This window comes from Caretta caretta, chromosome 6, assembly GCF_965140235.1.
Source record: "Caretta caretta isolate rCarCar2 chromosome 6, rCarCar1.hap1, whole genome shotgun sequence".
NCBI classification, from domain to species: domain Eukaryota; kingdom Metazoa; phylum Chordata; order Testudines; family Cheloniidae; genus Caretta; species Caretta caretta.
Genome location: NC_134211.1, coordinates 98,752,014 through 98,771,876, shown reverse-complemented (window position 1 = coordinate 98,771,876; position 19,863 = coordinate 98,752,014). Strand labels below are relative to the sequence as shown.

General features: G+C 39.9%; 1 protein-coding gene across 10 annotated transcripts in view; it reads right to left on the bottom strand.

Moving 5' to 3' along the window:
• The window catches only part of TTC8 (tetratricopeptide repeat domain 8), a 65,381-nt gene that overhangs the window by 28,950 nt on the left and 16,568 nt on the right, over positions 1 to 19,863 (bottom strand). For 4 of the 10 annotated variants that reach the window (XM_048854117.2, XM_048854114.2, XM_048854113.2 and 1 more), the window contains exons 2-7: positions 18,490 to 18,519; positions 16,597 to 16,654; positions 14,767 to 14,887; positions 13,267 to 13,330; positions 11,974 to 12,133; positions 11,247 to 11,336 (exon numbers count right to left, since the gene is read on the bottom strand). In XM_048854117.2, coding sequence (XP_048710074.2) covers positions 11,247 to 11,336; positions 11,974 to 12,133; positions 13,267 to 13,330; positions 14,767 to 14,887; positions 16,597 to 16,654; positions 18,490 to 18,519 — 523 coding nt within the window. Of the gene's footprint in view, positions 1 to 11,246; positions 11,337 to 11,973; positions 12,134 to 13,266; positions 13,331 to 14,766; positions 14,888 to 16,524; positions 16,655 to 17,171; positions 17,283 to 18,489; positions 18,520 to 19,863 lie in introns of those variants that run through there. The other 6 variants (XM_048854119.2, XM_048854118.2, XM_048854121.2 and 3 more) reach the window with 6 other exon arrangements.

Sequence of the window (19,863 nt, the reverse complement as noted above, 5' to 3'; positions counted from 1 at the left end):
ACTGCTGGATGCCAGCAGTGACCAGCTGTTAGTTATTCTGTACACTTCAAACTCGGAGTTAAATCATTAAGTCTATGATCAGAGACATCCAAAATGACACACAATGAGGCAGAGGCTTCAAAATTTAACAATCCCATCAGAACAAGGCTTTTGGGGGAGTGGGATTTCCTCTACCAAAAACAATTTTTATGAATGACTTCTAGAAAAATCAATTTGGAAGAAGAAAGGGGGGGAGTTAAGTCCAGAATAAATAAGTTCGTTTTTTTTATTTTGACATTAGGTATGGTCAAGAAAATTCTGACAAGTGTAAAAATAAATCCATAACTTTTTAGAAATGGCCATGATCAACATACAAAACACCTGCTAATAGGAAACTGACTAAGTGCTCGAAATCTATTTTACAAGAACCTCAGTGATGTTGAATGTTAAAGCCCTCAGCCTTAAAGTAACAGGAGAAGGAAGGGTTTTACAAATTCCAGATCTTAATCATTGCAGAAGAGGATACCATTTCTGTAAACTCAAGTTAGTCAAATATAGACTATAGGTTTCCTTGGGAGGGGAAAAAGTGCCCTGTTTGTCCAAGATATCAAGCCTCTTCAGAACCCCAAACTGAGAACTAACAAGCCTTCCATGACTGATTTGCTAGCTTCCTTTCCCTTAGAACAAATTCTTAAACTATTAACCCTATGGAAATTAAAGAATTGCTAATGAATTGTCATGGCCGATGGGAAAAGACTCAACTTACTTTCTCCTCCTACTTTTGTCTAGAGAGGGATATCTCTAACTCCAAAAGGAAGCAAAGAATATATTCAGAAACTCCATGGTATCTTCCAGTGCCTTGTCTTAGGCTTTTATCCCAAATACTAGAGACTTATCAATATCAATTCTTTATCAACAAACAGCTGGGAGAAGAAAAGCCAAACTATTGGTGGTAATGAAGAAAATTCTGAATGTTGTGTTCAGATGCAACAGTATGAGGTGTGTTATTGCAGTAGCATCCAAAGTTCCCAGTCTGGCTTGGGTCCAATTTGTGCTAGAAACTGTATCAATAAATAGCTTGATAATTTGTCAGTTGGCAACTGGTTTGGACTCCCAAAAAATCCTTGACAAAGCCCAGCAGAAGAGACAGCTAAGGAAATAAGTAGCCATTTTGCCTCTCATCATATCTAAGACACAACACACAGTTAAGAATAAACAGTCAATATTTATCCTGGCAAAAATTTCATAGTGGGTTGCCACAACGTTCCCTATTAGGACTAAGTAGTGAGGTGGCAAAATATGCAGATGACTATTTATTTATGTTCAAGACTGTGAAGAACACTGAAACCTGACCAACCTAGGTGAACAGGCAAACCGATGGCAGATGAAATTAAGTTCTGATAAATGCAACACAAAGCACCCTGGAGGGAATAATTTGAACTACTCACATCTTAGTGGGTTCTAAATTAATTGAAACAAATCAGAAAAAGATCTGGGTATCACCTAAAGAAAGCTCAATGTCATCTTCTGCTCAATATAGAGCAGTGGTCAAAAAAAGGTAAATAAATTTAAGATGTATAAGGAATGGGAAGATGAACACTGAAAATGCTATTATATAAATCAATAGTATGCCCTCCCCTGCAATACAGAGTTTGGTTCTAGTTAATCTATCAAATAAATAAAATAAAAGCAAAGTGGGGCTTCAGAAATGGGCAAAGAGAATGATTAGAGGCATGGGAAAAAACATTCTATAGAAAGGTGATTAAGAGCAAACATGGTAAGAGATATATTAATTAATGGTATAGAAAAGGTAGCTATGTCACTAATTATCTCCTCTCATAATACAAAACAAGGAAACATTCAATGAAAGTGAAAAGTACCATACCTAAAACTGAAAAGTAACCATTTTCTTGTATGATTGGCCTGTGATATTCCCCCAAGATGATATTGAGGCCTAAAATGTAACAGGATTAAGTAAGATTGGACACGTATATGGATAAGAATATTTAGAATATCCATTAAAAAAAGAGGACTTGTGGCACCCTGGTGACTAACAAATTTATTTGAGCTTTCGTGAGCTACAGCTCACTTCATCGGATACATTCAGTGGAAAATACAGTGGGGAGATTTATATACACAGAGAACATGAAACAATGGGTGTTACCATACACACTGTAAGGAGAGTGATCAGGTAAGGTGAGCTATTACCAGCAGTCAAGTGCTGGAAATGGCCCACCTTGATTATCACTACAAAAGGTTCTCACCCACCCCAGCTCTCCTGCTGGTAATAGCTCACCTTACCTGATCGCCCATTGTTTCATGTTCTCTGTGTATATAAATCTCCCCACTGTATCTTCCACAGTATGCATCCGATGAAGTGAGCTGTAGCTCACCAAAGCTTATGGTCAAATAAATTGGTTAGTCTCTAAGGTGCCACAAGTACTCCTTTTCTTTTTGCGAATACAGATTAACACAGCTGTTACTCTGAAATCTGTCTTCTATATGGTTTCTTGCATCTTACCCTGAAATCAGAGGGGTAGCCGTGTTAGTCTGTATCCACAAAAACAAAGGAGTCTGGTAGCACCTTAAAGAGTAACAGATTTATTTGGGCATAAGATTTTGTGGGTAAAAAACCCACTTCTTCAGATCCATGCATCTGAAGAAATGTTTTTTTTTACCCACAAAAGCTTATGCCCAAATACATTTGTTAGTCTTGAGGAGTCTGGTGGCACCTTAGTTTTTTACTCTGAAATAATTGCTGCTGGCCACTGTTGGAAAGAGGATATGGGATTAGATGGACCATATGGTGTAGTATGGCCATTCCTATATTTTAAAACACATAAGAAGACATGGTCCATGCCATGAAAACTTTATAATTTAAAGTGAGTTTCACAAACAAAGGAGAGAAGGGGAAATATAGGGAGGGCAAGCATAAGGTTGCATAAGAATGGCTATACTGGGTCAGACCAAAGGTCCATCTAGCCCAGTATCCTGTCTTCCAACAGTGACCAATGCCAGCTGCCCTAGAAGGACTGAACAAAACAGGTAATCATTGAGTGTTCCATCCTGTCTCCCATTCCCAGTTTCTGGCAAACAGGGGCCAGGTACACCATCCCTGCACGTCCCAGCTAACAGCCATTGATGGACCTATTCTCCATGAACTTATCTAGTTCTTGTTGAACACTATTATAGTCTTGGCCTTCATAACATCCTCTGGCAAGGAGTTCCACAGGTTCACTGTGCATTGTGTGAAGAAATACTTCCTTTTGTTTTTTTTAAACCTGCTGCCTATTAATTTCATTTGGTGACCCCTAGTTCTTGTGTTATGAGAAGTAGTAAACAACGCTTCCTTATTTACTTTCTCCACACCAGTCATGATTTTGTAGACCTCTCTCATATCCCACTTTAGTTATCCCTTTTCCAAGCTGAAAAGTCCCAGTCTTAATCTCTCCTCATACAGAAGCCGTTCCAAACCCCTAATCATTTCTTTTCTGAATCTTTTCCAATTCCAATAGATCTCTTTTGAGATGGGGTGACCACGTCTGCACGCAGTATTCAAGATGTGGGGCATACCATGGATTTATATAGAGGCAATATGATATTTTCTGTTTTATTATCTATCCCTTTCTTAATGATGCCCAACATTCTGTTCACTTTTTTGACTGCTGCTGCACATTGGGTGGATGTTTTCAGAGAACTATCCAGAATGACTCCAAGATCTTTCTTGAGTGGTAACAGCTAATTTAGACCCATTATTTTATATGTATAGTTGTGGTTGTTTTCTCATGTGCACTACTTTGCATTTATAAACATACAATTTCATCTGCCATTTTGTTGCCCAGTCACCCAGTTTTGTGAGATCCTTTTGTAGCTCTTTGCAGTCTGCTTGGGACTTAACCATCTTAGTAATTTTGTATCATGTGCAAATTTTGCCACCTCACTGTTTATCCCTTTTTCCAGAACATTTAAGAATATGTTGAACAGGACTGGTCCCAGTACAGACCCCTGGGGGACATCATTATTTACTTCTCTCCATTCTGAAAACAGAAAATTTATTCCTACCCTCTTTTATCCAGTTACCAATCCATGAGAGGACTTTCCCTCATATCCCATGATAGCTTACTTTGCTTAAAAGCCTTTGGTGAGGGACCTTGTAAAAGGCTTTCTGAAAATCTAAGTATAGTATATCCAACGGATCCCCCTTGTCAACATGCTTGTTTGCCTCCTCAAAGAATTCAAGTAGACTTGTGAGGCATGATTTCCCTTTACAAAAACCATATTGACTCTTCCCCAACAAATTATGAACATCTAGGGGTGTCTCAATTTTGTTCTTTACTATAGGTTCAACCAGTTTGTCCAGTTCTGAAGTCAGGCTTACGGGCCTGTAATTGCCAGGATCACCTCTGGAGCCCTTTCTAAAAACTGGCTTCACATTAGCTATTCTCCAGTCATTTGGTACAGAAGCGGATTTAAGTGATAGGTCACAAACTACAGTTAGTTTTGCAATTTCACATTTGAGTTTCTTCAGAACTCTTGAGTGAATACCATCTGGTCCTGGTGACTTATTACTGTTTACTTCAGGGGTTTTCACAATACATTTTTTGGTGGCTCAGAGTGTGCCCACCAACTCTTGCTGGTGGCCGCTATGACAATTTTTCTTAAAATAATTAACTTTAGGAAAAACAAGTAAATATACATGTCCAAATCATTATAATTTATTTATATAGTTTTTTTGTTTGCAGACTCAATAATAAAAATAATATACAGTTCTCTATTCTTTACTGGACCTAAACCGAATAGAAACACAAATAAGGTGCTTTTCACATTCTTGTCTTTTTTTTGTTTTGTTTTTGGTTGCCTTTTTAAAAAGACTTGCTAGCTAGAAAGTCTGCTGCTGCGAAAAGTAATATTGGTATGTTTGTTAATATCACTTTTCATAGCAAACTTCCTAGCTAGCTGGGAGGCTGTGAAAAGTAATATTAACAACTGTACAAATATGAATTTTCACAGCAGACTTACTCAGCCCTGGCAAGCAGGGGACAAAGCCTGGATGGGGAAGTGGGTAGGGAGACAGTGGGGGGGCCAGGGGCAATGGGGAGGGGCAGTGAACCCAGGGTCCAGGGCTGGAGCCTGCCACCACACAGCTGGAGCCCAGGGCTGGAGGAGGCTGTGGGGGCCAGGGACAATGGTGGGGTTGAGCCCAGAGCTGGCACCTGCCACTGTGTGACTGGGGTCCAGGGCCAGAGCCCAAAGTCGCATGACTGGAGCCTGCCACCCGCCGCCGTAGGCTGAAGCCCGAAACCCCACCGTCACCACCCCCGTGAAGGTGGGGAAACTCATTGGCTGCATGCTCATCCGGCGTTTGTGGCTCCAGATGGGGGGAGGGCCCAACCCCTTCTGGTGGTCCTGGGGGAGAGGTACTGCTTTGCACCCCCGCCCCAGTCACTGCCCAGGAGGCTGTGGCTGCAAGAAAAGCCCCTGGTGGCTGCATGCGGCCATGGTGGCAGCATTTGAGAAATGCTTTTTTAGTTTATCAATTTGTTCCAAAACCACCTCTGACACCTCAATCTAGTACAGTTCCTCAGATTTGTCACCTAAAAAGAATGGCTCAGGTTTGGGAATCTCCCTCACATCCTCAGCCATGAAGACTGATGCAAAGAATTCATTTAATTTCTCCGTAACGGCCTTATCGTCCTTGAGTGTTTCTTTAGCATCTTGTTTCAGAGTTGCAGTCGTGTTAGTCCGTATTCGCAAAAAGAAAGAGTACTTGTGGCACCTTAGAGACTAACCAATTTATTTGAGCATAAGCTTTCGTGAGCTACAGCTCACTTCATCGGATGCATTCAGTGGAAAAAGCATCTTGATCGTCCAGTGGCCCCACTGGTTGTTTAGCAGGCTTCCTGCTTCTGATGTACTTACAATTTCTTTTGCTATTACTTTTTGAGTCTTTGGATACTGTTCTTCAAATTATTTTTTGGCTTTCCTAATTACATTTTTACACTTCATTTGCCAGAGTTTATGCTCTGTTCTATTTTCCTCACTAGGATTTAACTTCCACTTTTTAAAGGATGCCTTTTTGTCTCTCATTACTTCTTTTACTTTGTTGTTTAGTCACGGTGGCACTTTTTTTGGTTCTTACTATGTTTTTTTAATTTGGGGTATACATTTAATTGAGCCTCTATTATGGTGTCTTTAAAAAGTTTCCATGCAGCTTGCAGGGATTTCACTTTTGGCACTGTACCTTTTAATTTCTGTTTAACTAACTTCCTCATTTTTGTTTAGTCCCCCTTTCTGAAATTAAATGCTACAGTGTTAGGCTGCTGTGGTGTTTTCCCCACCATAGGGATGTTAAATTTAATCATATTATGGTCACCATTACAGAGCAGTCCAGCTATAGTCACACCTTGGACCAGATCCTGTGCTCCGCTTAGAACTAAATCAAGAATTGCCTCTCCTCTTATGGGTTCCGGGACTAGCTGCTCCAAGAAGCAGTCATTTAAGGTGTCAAGAAATGTCTCTGCATCTCGTCCTGAGGTGCTATGTATGCAGTCAATATGGGGATAGTTGAAATCCCCCATTATTACTGTGTGCTTTTTGTTTTGTAGGTTAGCCTTCCTAATCTCCCTGAGCATTATCACTAATGACTAATAGTAATCTCCCAGTCACTATCACTATCCTGGTCAGGTGGTCGGTAATATATCCCTACTGCTATATTCTTATTATTAGAGCATGGAATTGCTATCCATAGAGATTCTATGATACAGTTTGGTTCATTTAACATTTTTATTTCACACAGTTACACAGCTATGTGAACTTAATGGTTAAGATTTATTATTTCTTTGCACATTGGAGAGGTGATAGCGCACAGTTTTACAGCTTTAAGCAACAATCCTTAACACAAAATGAAACGAGGATCTTAAAACTTCATCATGCTTTGGCTTTAGAATCAATGCTGTCTTCTCCTTAAAAAAAATAAATTGTAAAATCCATAAAGCTGCACATTTTAACTCGTCTTACTTTCTGTAAGAAATATTAATGTCATATTACGTTAGCTTTCTAACATTGATAATTGTACTTGCTCCTTGTGGATGTGTCTAGTAAGATTCATTAGCCTAAGCCCCTTCTGAGCTGAAAGTGATGATTCACTTCAGCTTTTGAAAAAATGCTAAGTTTTCAAGACAGATGCTGTTTAAAAAATGTATGCATGTGTTTGCATACGTGGATCACAAACTAAATATGAGTCGTCAATGTAATGCTGTTGCAAAAATAGCAAACATTCTGGAATGTACTAGCAGGAGAGTTGTAAGCAAGACACAAATTATTCTTCCACTCTACTCAGCACGGAGAAGGCCTCCACTAGAGTATTGTGTCCAGTTCTGGATATCGCACTTTAGGAAAGATGTGAACAGATTGGAGAAAGTCCAGAGGAGAGCAACAAAAATCATCAAAGGTCTAGAAAACATGACTTATGAGGAAAGACCAAAAAAACCTGGGTTTGTTTCTTCTAGTGAAGAAGACTGAAGGGGGACATAATAATATTCAAGTACGTAAAAGCTTATTCTAAAGAGAAGGGTGATAAACTGCTCTTTGACTACTGAGGATAGGACAAGAAGTAATGGGCTTTAATTGCAGCAAGGGAGAATTAGATATTATGAAAAACTTTCTAATGGTAAGCAGAGTTAGTTAATCATTGAACAATTTACCTACGCAGGCTGTAAAATCTCAATCAGAAGATTTTAAAAACAGGTTAGACAAACACCTCTCGAGGTGGTCTAGACAATATTTAATCCTGCCTCAGTGCAGGTATTGAAATAATGACCTACTGAGAACCCTTCCAGTCCTACATTTCTTACTCCTGGGAGAATTCTGCACCACCGTGCATGCACAGAATTTAAGTCCCCTACAGATTTCTTTACTTCACAGAAAAGTGACTTTCTGAGGGGAAAGCAAATGGAAGCCACAAGAGCGGTCATGTGTCCCTTCCCAGAAGCATGTTTTGGGTGCCCAAGGCAGCTGGCAGTTAGGTAAATCACTATGGGGCAGGACTGGGGAAGACCTGGCTAGTGGTTTCTACCATGCACCGGGCTCAGCTGCTAGTCCTGGCTCGGCTTGGGAGGATGGGACTTCCTCTTCCCCTGCACAGCATCCAGGGCTGTGTCACTCACCCCCAGATTTTTTCCTTGGCTGTAGGAAGCTCTGAAAACTCTCCCCTCCCTTGTGCTTCCTGCATCCATAGCTCCTCAGCTGCAGGAGGAGGAATCACTGTACAGGGAGCTGCTCCCCCATCCGCCCAACCCTTTGCATCCAGATCCCCTCAAACCCTCACAGCTCCCTGCTGCACCCAGAACCCCTCCTGAGGAGCCCCACTCCCCCTGCACCTGAACCGCCCCGCTGAGCCACCTGTACCTGGATCCCCACCCTACCGAGCCCCAACCAGCTGCACCTGGATCCCCATCCCACTGAGCCCTCCACACCCAGACTCCCCCTACCCTCCCAAACTACCTTCACCTTAACCCCCCCTGAAGAGTCCCATTACCGTTGCACCCAGAACCCTCCAACAAGGCCCTGTGCGTCCAGATCCCCCACTGAGCCATCCGCACACAGACTGCCCCCAAAAGAACCCTCTCAACCCACACCTGGATCTCCCCATACTAAGTCCCTCCACACTTGGATCGTGCCTTGCTGAGCCTGCCTGCTTACACCTGGTATGGAGGGGAAGGGCCCTGGGGTGTTTCTGGGGCAGGCCCAGTCCTTGTGCTGTGTCAGGGTTGGGTACCGCCTCACTGCTGAGTCTGATCTCCCACCTCTCTGCAGCCAGTGGCCTGTTATCCCCACTGCAATTCTGGAGCTTCCACATTTATCTGACAAATAAAATTTGCAGAATTTTAAAATATTGTGCACAGAATTTTTAATTTTTTTGTTGCAGAATGCCCTCAGGAGTAAAAATTTCTATGGCATTTTCTATGATTTTTTATGGCATATTATTACTGCAACTGAAGGTGTCAATCTGGAATGTGAGTATGCAAGCAACCTAACTATCCATCTGCATGCAGAGTTTCCAAATCTGCACATTTAGTTGCAGTACACACATTTGCATACAGAACACCATCTGATTGATTAAAAAATCTGTCACATTTTAATGAAATTTTTATTTAAGTGCCTTAAGCTTAGAAGAAAAGAGGATTCAGAGTTCAAGAGAAATCCTCACCTATCTAGGCTTCAGGAATCGCCCACATATTCCTCTTTAAGACCTTTATAAAGATAGGGTTTGTTTTTGTATAACAATGTACCAATAAGTGTGTATTAACTACAGTCCTAGATAGGCTGACTGCCATTAACAGATTTAAAGGCAGATGTGCAATGCTCACGATTGCATGCCTCAAAGGGACTTCCACTTCTAAGTCAATAGTCAAATACAGCTCAGGACAGAAGAGAATCAGCCCATCTGATAGCCTTTCAGTGGCCTATGCAAAGTGAACTGTGGCTATCAGTCCACTTCCTTGTGGGCAGGTATCCACATAAAGACATCAACTCAACTGGCACTCTAGTAAAGAGACACAATTGAGAGGTGACCCAATGATAAAACATGAAACAAGATCATCTTTGCATCTTTCAGGTAAGGACTGAGTTACATTTGTGAGGGAAGGCACACTGATATACTTATTGTGTTGGTAGAGGACTTCAGTTTCTCTTGCTGTCAATCATGAGAACTAAACAGACTAAAAAAATTATGAGCACTAATGCTCGTGGAAAAACAGACCTAATACGAAAAAGGGAAGTAAGTCATGCTTTGAAAGTGAAGGAAAAAATCCAAACATTTTAAATCTTTTTTAGATTAACAGTGTAGACTTTTATTCATACTCCAAATTCATCCACAAAATTCTCTTATTAGAGGCTGAACAAGGTATTTTATTGCCTTTTGTCCGTCTTGTATGCATGGTTCAAGATCCATTAGCTGACGTAATATTTCTTGAAAGTAACTGAATGTTCTATCACCATAACGTAATAATGGTTTATGTATGTTCAATGCCTCGTTTTAAACTTTGATTCAGTTTTACCTCTTCACAAATGTTTTCTAGTCTGGGTCACACTGCTAATATTTGTGGACCTAGCATAAATACACCTTAAAATAACGTCAATTCTGTAAACTGAAAAAACATTACGTTTTCTCACTTTAAGATTACTAGTTTAAGGAATTTAATGTCGTCTTTATAATAGCATAGAATGGATATGTGGACTGTAATTATTCCCATTTATTTCTTTTCAAAGGAGGTGTATTAGAACAAACAGCATTATAAAAATATACTGAGGGTACATGCACATCTGTGGTCTAAGATTCTGGAGTGTCTATTTTGAGTCTGGCAACCTATGTAGAAGATACACTGGCCTTACTATGTTAGGCTGCCACCCACATACAACCTTCTGCAGTTAGAAGTTATGCAGCTTGGATCAGGAGGGAGGGAATGAGCTTCTGTAAATGAATTGCTGATATCCTGTACTGGACCCGTCCATCTCCCCTTACTGGGGTTGAACAGCCTGTTGGAGTTTCTTAATCTTAGATCTTGAAAGGGAAGGAGAGAGAACCAAGAAGAATATATTGGTGAGAGGTCTTCCAGCTCCATCCATTGGGGCATAATAGGGGAAAGACCTAATGTTTTCTTGAAGTCCTTAGGACCCTCCCTCTTATGACTGCAATTTCTTCAGACATGGTTGGCTGGAGAAACAGGTGAGGCTTTAGTTTGAACAGCCTTTGCTACTTTTTCCAATGGACACAAAGATGTCAGAGTACATTTGTGTCCAAGTACAATGTCTGTGCTCACACAGATGGTGTCTTGTTTGTTTAAAAAAAAAAAAAAGCCTTCCCCATCTAAAGGAGGTGGGGGGGAAAAATAGCTGACCCCATATTAAGACAATTGAGGTTCTAAATACTGCTGCTGGACACTTCATTTCTGGATTTATAAGACAAGTCTATTTCCCAAATCCCAATTTACCACAATATTGGGGATTTGAGGATTGTTAGCATTGAGAAATACCTATTGCAATGTGTTAGTACTGCTAACAAGAGAGTACTTCCTTCTCTGAGTAGCGAACAGACTCCTCAGCTGCTGGACCTTGAAAGATTGTGGCACTCCCATAGTCCAGCAGCTGTGGAGGAAATATTAGGCTGGAAAGGGTCCTAAAAATCTAGAAGACGAGAGAGACTAACGGTAAATTAACATTGAAGCGATATTAAATATAGCAGAACATTGACCAAAATAGTCACATACCTTTGCTAACTTTGGTTTTTGAGCATATTTTGCTAAATTCAATCTAGACAAGTTTATGAAAGGACCCTCTGGATTTGTGAGCATAGAGGCCTGAAAAAAAAAGTGTTAAACAGAATGAACCCATTACACTATACAAATACATTTCAAATATCAGCTGAAAAAACCTTTAATGGAAAAAAACATAAATTATAACTGTAGAGTATGTTAAAAAAACGCCTTTTTTGCAAAGACTTGGGAAGAACTGGTTATATGCATATATAGCAGGAGTTCAACAACAATTTTTGCCTACCAAAAAAACCCAAGTTTACATTATGTCTTCAAGCCAGACACACTATTGGTGATTTCACTAACACAGCATAATTTAGCCAGATTTAATCTTAGTAACTCACTGGTGATTTTAAAGAAACTATTGCTCTCTAACAGTGGGGAAAAAAAGAAAAAAAAATGTTGAAAACTTGGAGAGGGCTCCATCCTGCTTCTGTTGAAGCAGTTTTCTTCATGGAGTTCAGTGAGTGAAGAATCAGGAAATTTTTGTGAAATTTTATGCATATTTAAACACAAGTAAGGTTTGATAGCCAAGCTCTATATTTAAAAAAATTGAATAAAATGCTATCTACTTGAGCTAACTTTCCCAAGTTTGATTTTTTTCAGACATAATTTTTAAGCTCAACTACACCATCGCAGAAGGGAAAGCCATCCTTCACAGTAGTAAAGCCAAGTCACTCACCGTTCCTAGTCTGACACATCTTCCAGAAGCACTAGTAATTGGGCGAGCAGTATGAGCGGTTCTAGGAGTTCTTATAGCCTGTTCCATAGTGCCTGGTCGTCCACTTTGTGTGCTGGGTCGCACAAACCCTGTAACAGGTCTTCCTGACTGAGTCACTGGCCTAAATTGAATCAACAAATATTAAAATGAAGAGCAGATGAGGGAAATGTGTTCATAGAATCATAGAGATGTAGAGCTGGAAGGGACCTTGAGCTCTTCTACTCTAGCTTCCTGGCCTGAGGAAGGACCAAGTAAACTTTGTCCATCCCTGACCGGTGTTAGTCTAACCTATTCTTAAAAACTTCCAAGGATAGGGATTCCACAACCTCCCTTAGAAGTCTATTCCAGAGCTTAATTACTCTGAGTTAGAAAATTTTTCCTAATATCTAACCTAAATCTTCCCTGCTGCAAATTATGCAAATTCTTGTCCTACCTGCTGTGGACATTGAAAACAATTGATTACTATCAACTTTACAACAGCCCTTTTCATATTTGAAGACTATTATCAGATCCTCCCTCAGTCTTCTTTTCTCAAGACTAAACGTACCGAGTTTTTATTCCTGTCTTCATACATCAGGTTTTCTAAACCTTTTATCATTTTTGTTGCTGTCCTCTGGACTTCCTCTAATTTGTTTCCAGTTTTCTTAAAGTGTGGTGCCCAGAACTGAATATGCTATTCCAGCTGAGGCCTCACCAGTGCTGAGCAGAGTGGGATAATTACCTCCTATGTCTTACACAGGAGGTAATGAATACATCCTAGATGATATTAACCTTTTTCACAACTGCATCATGGGACTGTGTCAAAAGCCCTATTAAAATCAACATAGATCATGTTTACTGCTTCCCCCATCCACTCTATATCAGTAACCCAGACAAAGAAAAAAATTTAATTGGTTTGGCAAGATTTGTTTTTGACAAATATTACTTACCATCTTATTATCCTATAGGTGCTTAACAAATAAATTGTTTAATACACTTGTTCCAGTATCTTTCCAGGTATCAAAGTTAGCCTGACTGGTCTATAATTCCCCAGCTCCTTTCCCCACCCCTTTTCTAAAGACCGGTACTATATCTGCTCTTCTCAAGTCATCCTGGAATAGAAGTGGTATTTCCACCAATTTATCAATACAGAAACGCTACACATTTAAACCTAACATTTTGTAATTTGTTAAACTTAATATGTTACATTAATGTGCAGATCCTAAATTTAATATATTTACAAGTTAAAGCTGCCAAACATAAGGAAATAGATACCTAACAGCTGGACTGGGACCTCCACCCTGACTGGTTCCAGGGAGTTTCAAAGAAGTTCCTGGGCCTACAAAATAAGAGTATTATCACTTAACGTTTGTAAATAGCCACCCTAAGGCTGCATGGTCCTTAAAGAGAATGAAGACCTGGTCCTCAAGACAGGGACCTTGTAGTCCAGATTAGACCTTTTTGATATTTTCTTGGGGCATCCAGAACTGTAAATCACCCTGTTCTTCTGCTTTAGCAAAGGAGCTCCCTGCCACCCACGTCGGTTAGCCAAATTCCTTAGCACGCTGCAAGTTCTAATTTTCTTTCAGATTAACTCTTGATATACTTCAATTCCCAAATTCTCCAGAAGTATCCCCCTTAGTCATTAGTCACATAAATAAATAAATACATAAATAAAATAGTGTGACCATTTTTTCAGAGGCTGGGTCTCTGCCTTTCAGCTATTAGAGGGTTCTCCCCTATCTTATTCAACCAACTGTTGCTCTCCTTTCAAAAGCTCTCTTGAACTTGCCTACTGTAGATAACTACTTTTATTTGTATACACCTGGCTTAACATTCATTTGCATGATATAAACTTAATCTATTAGCTACTGGCAATTTTTCCCTAAGATGCCAGTCAGAGGTCACCTCCTTTTCAGTCCTTGTTTTAATTACAGGCTGACTATATTTTTTCATAATGACTCCTTGTTGAGAAAGGCAGATGGTGAGGAATCCTGAGAGAGACACTGTGGAAGAAGCCAGGAAAGGGCCAGAGAGGAGACCTAGAGATGGGCCAAAGAAGGACTCTGGGGAGGGGCTTGTGTACTAGGAAAGGCCATACCACCAACAAGCTTTCTAGGAAATGGTCCTGGGAAACAGCACAGCAGAGCAGTCTTAGATTAGGGCATACTGCTAATCACAATTTAGGATTCCAGGGGTAGGACACATATTAGAGGAAGGATCCGTGTCCTTTCCACCTCCACCAGTGCTACCTCCTAGAGAAGTGGTACAGAAACCCATGCACTGAGGGGAAAAGGATTACTGAACCCGAGTGGAAGACTGATGGAGGAATCTTGCCTTGAAAGCAGACTTTTGCTTTGGTTGAAAGGCCAAAGCAGCAGCATAAAGTACACGCCAAATGAACTGCCCAGCCAGAGAGGAACTCAAGGTACCAAGTAAAGGTAAACTGTGACAGTAGATGCATCCTGATGCCAGGCTAGGTATGCTGCTATTATATTCCTTAAGAGATGAGGGCTTTACATAACTGAACAGATTTAAAAATCTATTAAACTGCTAAATTTAGTAAACAAAACTATTTTTCTTTCAGCTGAATCTCAATGTACCTTTTACAATCCCATGTTATATTATTGAACACTTATATTGTGATAATGCCTAAAAATCAACAGTAGGTTGGTCCCTATAACATTATGTACTGTACAATTATATACTAGATGACAGTCCTGCCACAAAGAATTTACATCATTTTAATACATTTAGGTGAAAGTCTGTACTTACGTGCAACTTGAGCAATGGCATTTTCATCAAGAATTATCTCTGCTATTCCCTCCTGATCTATATCAATTTCATCCACATAAACCATTTCCGTTAGAGCTCGTGTTTTCAAACTCCAAGCAGCCTACATAAGGATAAAGCAAATAAACTAAAACATTTAATTTTAGTAGGTTAACCTTTTTTAATCCCTTCATATTTTATACTTTGTTTGGGGTGAGCAAGGTAGTGATTTGACTGACTGGTTCAGGTGGCAGAATTTTGATGCACTGTAATAAATACAAAACATTAGGACTGGTCTTTGGAACAAGCAATTGCTTGAGGTTCCACGGCTGGAAACATTTCCAGCCTCCGTTCCAAATCACCAACAGTCAATCTCCCCTTAGCCACACCATTACAAGAGGGGAAGGCAAATCACGGCCCTATGTACCTTACCCTAGGCAGCTCAGTGCACAGGGGAAAAGAAAATCTTAATCAGTAGGGAACAAAGTTATCAAGTAGGACTCTTGAATGCTAACACTTACAACACTATTCAGTTTCAATACAGGCAGCCTTTAAAAAGGACAATCCAAATCTCCTTGCTTCAGAATAATCACCACTAGTAAACATTTACATCTACTGATATACTAAGTCTAACCAACTGCACAATACCATTGCAGCATTGGATGGTGAATTGGACAGGCAAATAGTTCAAGTGAACAACTTGAAGCAGTGGTGGGCAACTTGCGGCCTATCAGGGTATCCGCTGGTGGACCATGAGATAGTGTTTACATTGACCATCTGCAGGCATAGCCGCCTGCAGCTTGTTGTTTCCAGCCAATGGGAGCTGTGGGAAGTGGCAGCCAGCAGGTCCCCTGGGCTGCTTCCCGCAGCTCCCCTTGGCCAGGAACGGCAAACCGCAGCCACTGGGAGCTGCAGGCGGCTGCGCCTGCGGACGGTCAGTGTAAACACTGTCCCGCAGTCCGCCAGCGGATTACCCTGACTGGCTGCATGTGGCCCGTGGGTCGCAGGTTGCCCACCACTGACTTGGAGTATTACATGGAATAGTAAATTACTCAAGGATTTTGCTGTATGAACTGCTCAGTGTAGGCTGTTTCACCTCTCAAACCAGAGGGGAAAAGCTTCAGTAGTTAAATAGAAACTCTGGAGAACTAACATCGCAGATCCAGTTCCCTTCTTGATAACTTAATATACATGTACTTACAGGCCTAGGATGATAAAAAGGATTGCAAGATCAATCACTGACTTTCTTTCAGACATAGAACAGACTACCATAAACCTCCCAGCATGAGACTTATTAAAATAATCAGGTTTATTTCTTCCCTGACACTGGCCTAAACAGACCATTAGCAAAGCATGCTTAATATTTGCAAATGAGAAATAGCAAGGTTAATTCTTCTCTAAATGAAACTAAAGGGGTCAAACACACAAGGACAAATCTTTTTTTGAATCCAGGAACACTGGAGGGCCTGCTATAGAAGGAACCTCAAACTTTTCATAATGTGTACCACATTTTAATAGAGACTGACTCAGAGACTTTTCCTCATTTAGGAGCTGGGAGAAGAGACTGCATCCAAACAGCCAGCTCAGCCACATTTGGAAAACTGTTAATACTAATAGGAAAAAAAAGAACAGACTAGGGCAATTTGAATTTAGCCAATTCCAATGTAATCCAGGTCTACTTTTTCTTCTAGTTTCTTAACCTGTAATTTTGGTGACAACCTTTAATTTCATTAAATATTTGCAGTTAAAAGTTCATCTTACCTTTACATATTTTCATGAAGCTCCATACAAGTATTTCATTTCCATGCTATATTCCTCTTTTTGATGCCTTACCTCCAATTTCAGCAAATTGCTGGTATAGACATCAGTGTAGCTGAACCAATGCCAACTCCTAGCATACATAAGAAAAGCTGCTTTGTAGTGCTTTTCCATGAAATTTGCAGCTTCCCTATTTATATCAGCTAAACCAATTGCTGAAAGAGGCCAATTTTAGTATCGGTAAGGCCTAGATAAATCTTCGCTCTTCTTCACCAACAAGAAGCACTAGGCAACTTCTTTAAAAAAGCAACATGCATCCTTTTGTCATTATCAGTCAGCTATTGGAAAGTTAGGGCCCTTAGGCTGTACTTCTATGTTAAACTACTAATTGGGCATTGTATAGACAACAATGATCTTAAAAATCACATACTATCCCCTAATTACACATCAGACTTCAGATCAGAGTATTGCTTATGGCAATGCTTCAGTTATCAGAGTTTTGATCAAAGCAGCAATAGATGGAACATTACCAAATATGGAACTTAAAGGTTGCATGCATATAGGGATTTTTTTTATCTTGCAAGACAAGAGGATGGTCCACAATCCTTGTTATGGGTCTTGTATAATTAACAGATAAGAGAAGTACGTACTGAATAAATCCAATGCTGGTGTGTGTATGTAACAAAGTTGGTGGAATTCCCCCTCCCTTTTCCAAAAAATGTAGATAGACTGCAACATAATCACTTCAACCCTCTGGTTAACTAAAGGAAGCATACAAATTTTCAGATGAAATAATAAATGTACAAAAAGATGCGAAAGGTGCATGGCAAGATAGCAAGATAAGTTTTTGAAAAATAAAATGGGATTTGTGAAAACATCTCCTTTCATATAATCTACTATTTACGCAGTGTAAAGTGATACAGGGCTTTGTTAGAACAATTTTACTTGGCTACTGACTCTTCTGAAGAGAAAATGAAAAGTATACTTTTCTCCATCAAAACAGATAACTGTAACCAATTTTCCTGTCCATAATGAAACAATTTGGTTTTATTCACCTATGGTCTCATCTTCTGAGATGCTGAGCACTTCATAACAGCCACTGAGTAGTCTCATTCTGAATTACTTCAATTGGAGTTGCTCAGCACCTCTACTGTCTATACAAAGTGCAAGAATAAGGTAGATGCTACAATGAGGAGCACTATAGAAGATCTTAAGAAAGCAAGATCTTTGCCCACCACACCAGCTACACAGAGAAGCACCATTTATCTCCAAATCTGAACTCAAGCCCTAATGTTTTTCTACCAAAAACTTGTAGCAGTTCCTGCTATATGTTGTTTTATTCTAATATGGAATGTGTTTTCTGCTTTTCAGTTTACACAATAAGGCCAAAATCTACAAGTTTTTAAATATATTCCATTTTATTAGTACCAACTACAGGTTTTAAAAAACAGCCTATTTTAATCCTTTACTGCAATACCACGCACAGCAATTTTCTGTTACTTCTTTCAGAATTATCCTAATACGAAATTGTAAGGATACATTAATGTAGTGGTGCACAAACTTTCCAGTTGTGCCCCCCCTTACCATTAACGGAATCTGTCCATGCCTCCACCCCTCCCCCCATTATTGTACAGCCAAGGCTTCCTCAGTAGTGGAATTGGGGCTGAAGGTGGAGCTGGGGCCGGAACTGGGGCTGGGGGAGGAGCTGGGGCTAGAGGTGAAGCTGGCATGGGCGTGAAAAGGAAATGAGAGCTGAGGTTGGGGGAGGAGCAGGACTAGGGGCTGAACAGGGTTGGGGCGGAGTGGGGCTACACACACAGCTGTAGATTCACATCCCTGGCTTGCCATGCACTAAGTCTCTATGTAGACAAGCCCTAAGGAATTAAATGAAACAAACATCACTATACAACATGCTATAAACTATTCTCAGTGTTTTTTCAAATACTAGTACTTATGAAATTTTTTTACCTGAGAAACTGTGAATTCACAATCAGGTTCCTAGAATGAATAAGAAAAGGAGGAGTGGAATAAGAAATGGAATCAAACAATGAAAAAACAAAACAAAACAAACCCATAAATGGAACAGCAATGTAACTAAATCAAACTGCTTGATGTGACCCCTGTCGTCCATTATCCACCATTATCAGATTATTTTACTCCTCTACATTTTTAAGACCGAAGAGATGTTTTCCATAACAGAAGTAGATTTACAGCAAGTAATATCTCAGACATAGCTTGGTTTCTTGTTTCAGTTTGGTCACATTTGCCAACTCATAGATTAAACATTAAGGGGTTTTAAAATGTAAGAATACCAGGTGAATATCCCATATACAAATATTTTTAAATGTACATCTGAAGGTACAGCTAAATACCATTGTTAAACTGTAAGTGACACTCAGAAAATAAATCAGAATTTTAGGTCCAGGAATATGTAACAAAATCCTCACACGTGGCATGCATGAAGAAAAGGGATCCCAATTTTTTTTTTGTTAGCCACTGATGGCTTCATCGCGCAGTTCTTAAAAGAAAATAAATATCTGCATACAAACAAGTCTTTGTATACATTATGATGGAGACTGTATTTAATTCAAAAAAATACCCCAAACATTATATTTTTCAAATTAACACTATAGTACTGTCGTCACCATTTAGAGAAGGCAAAACACCTAAGGAGGGGGGAAAAAATCCCAACAACTTCAAGGCAATATTATGGCAAGTGAATTTGGGGACCTAAAACTTAAAATATTTGAAACCTTCAGAGAACACGAAAGTCATTCTAGTACCAAAAAGAATCCGTATGGATCTGGAACACCAGTGTAGAATCTGCAACACAGGGTAAGATAATAGATTTTCCAGCCCCTATATTTTCCAGCAACTATAAGAGGGCTCACTTAAATTTTCCAATGTATAAACACAAGATTGTCTAAGTTTAGAAATAGTGCAAAATATTTAGGCTTCAGTACACTAACCCAGCTCTTGCAAATTATTGTAGAGTGAGCTGGTAGCAACAAACCCCATACTTAGATTGCCTACCATTTTCTAATAGAAAAGAATGACTTTTTTTACTGAAAAGCTCTAACACCTCCATTATTAAACAGTCAAATTTGGTAGGAGAAAAGAGCACAAGACAGAGAAATGCCTTTTCTCTGTCCCTTCATTCTGTTCAGTTTTGGCTGAAATCTGAACTATGAAAAAAACCACCATTCCCTTCTGTTACTTGCCTTGTCAACAAAATTGTGGTAGCATACTAAAATAACTGAACATTAACATTGCAAACTAAGGCTGGGCTCACATTGCCAAGGCAGGAGCATCACACGTGACACCGATTAACAACAGCAGCAG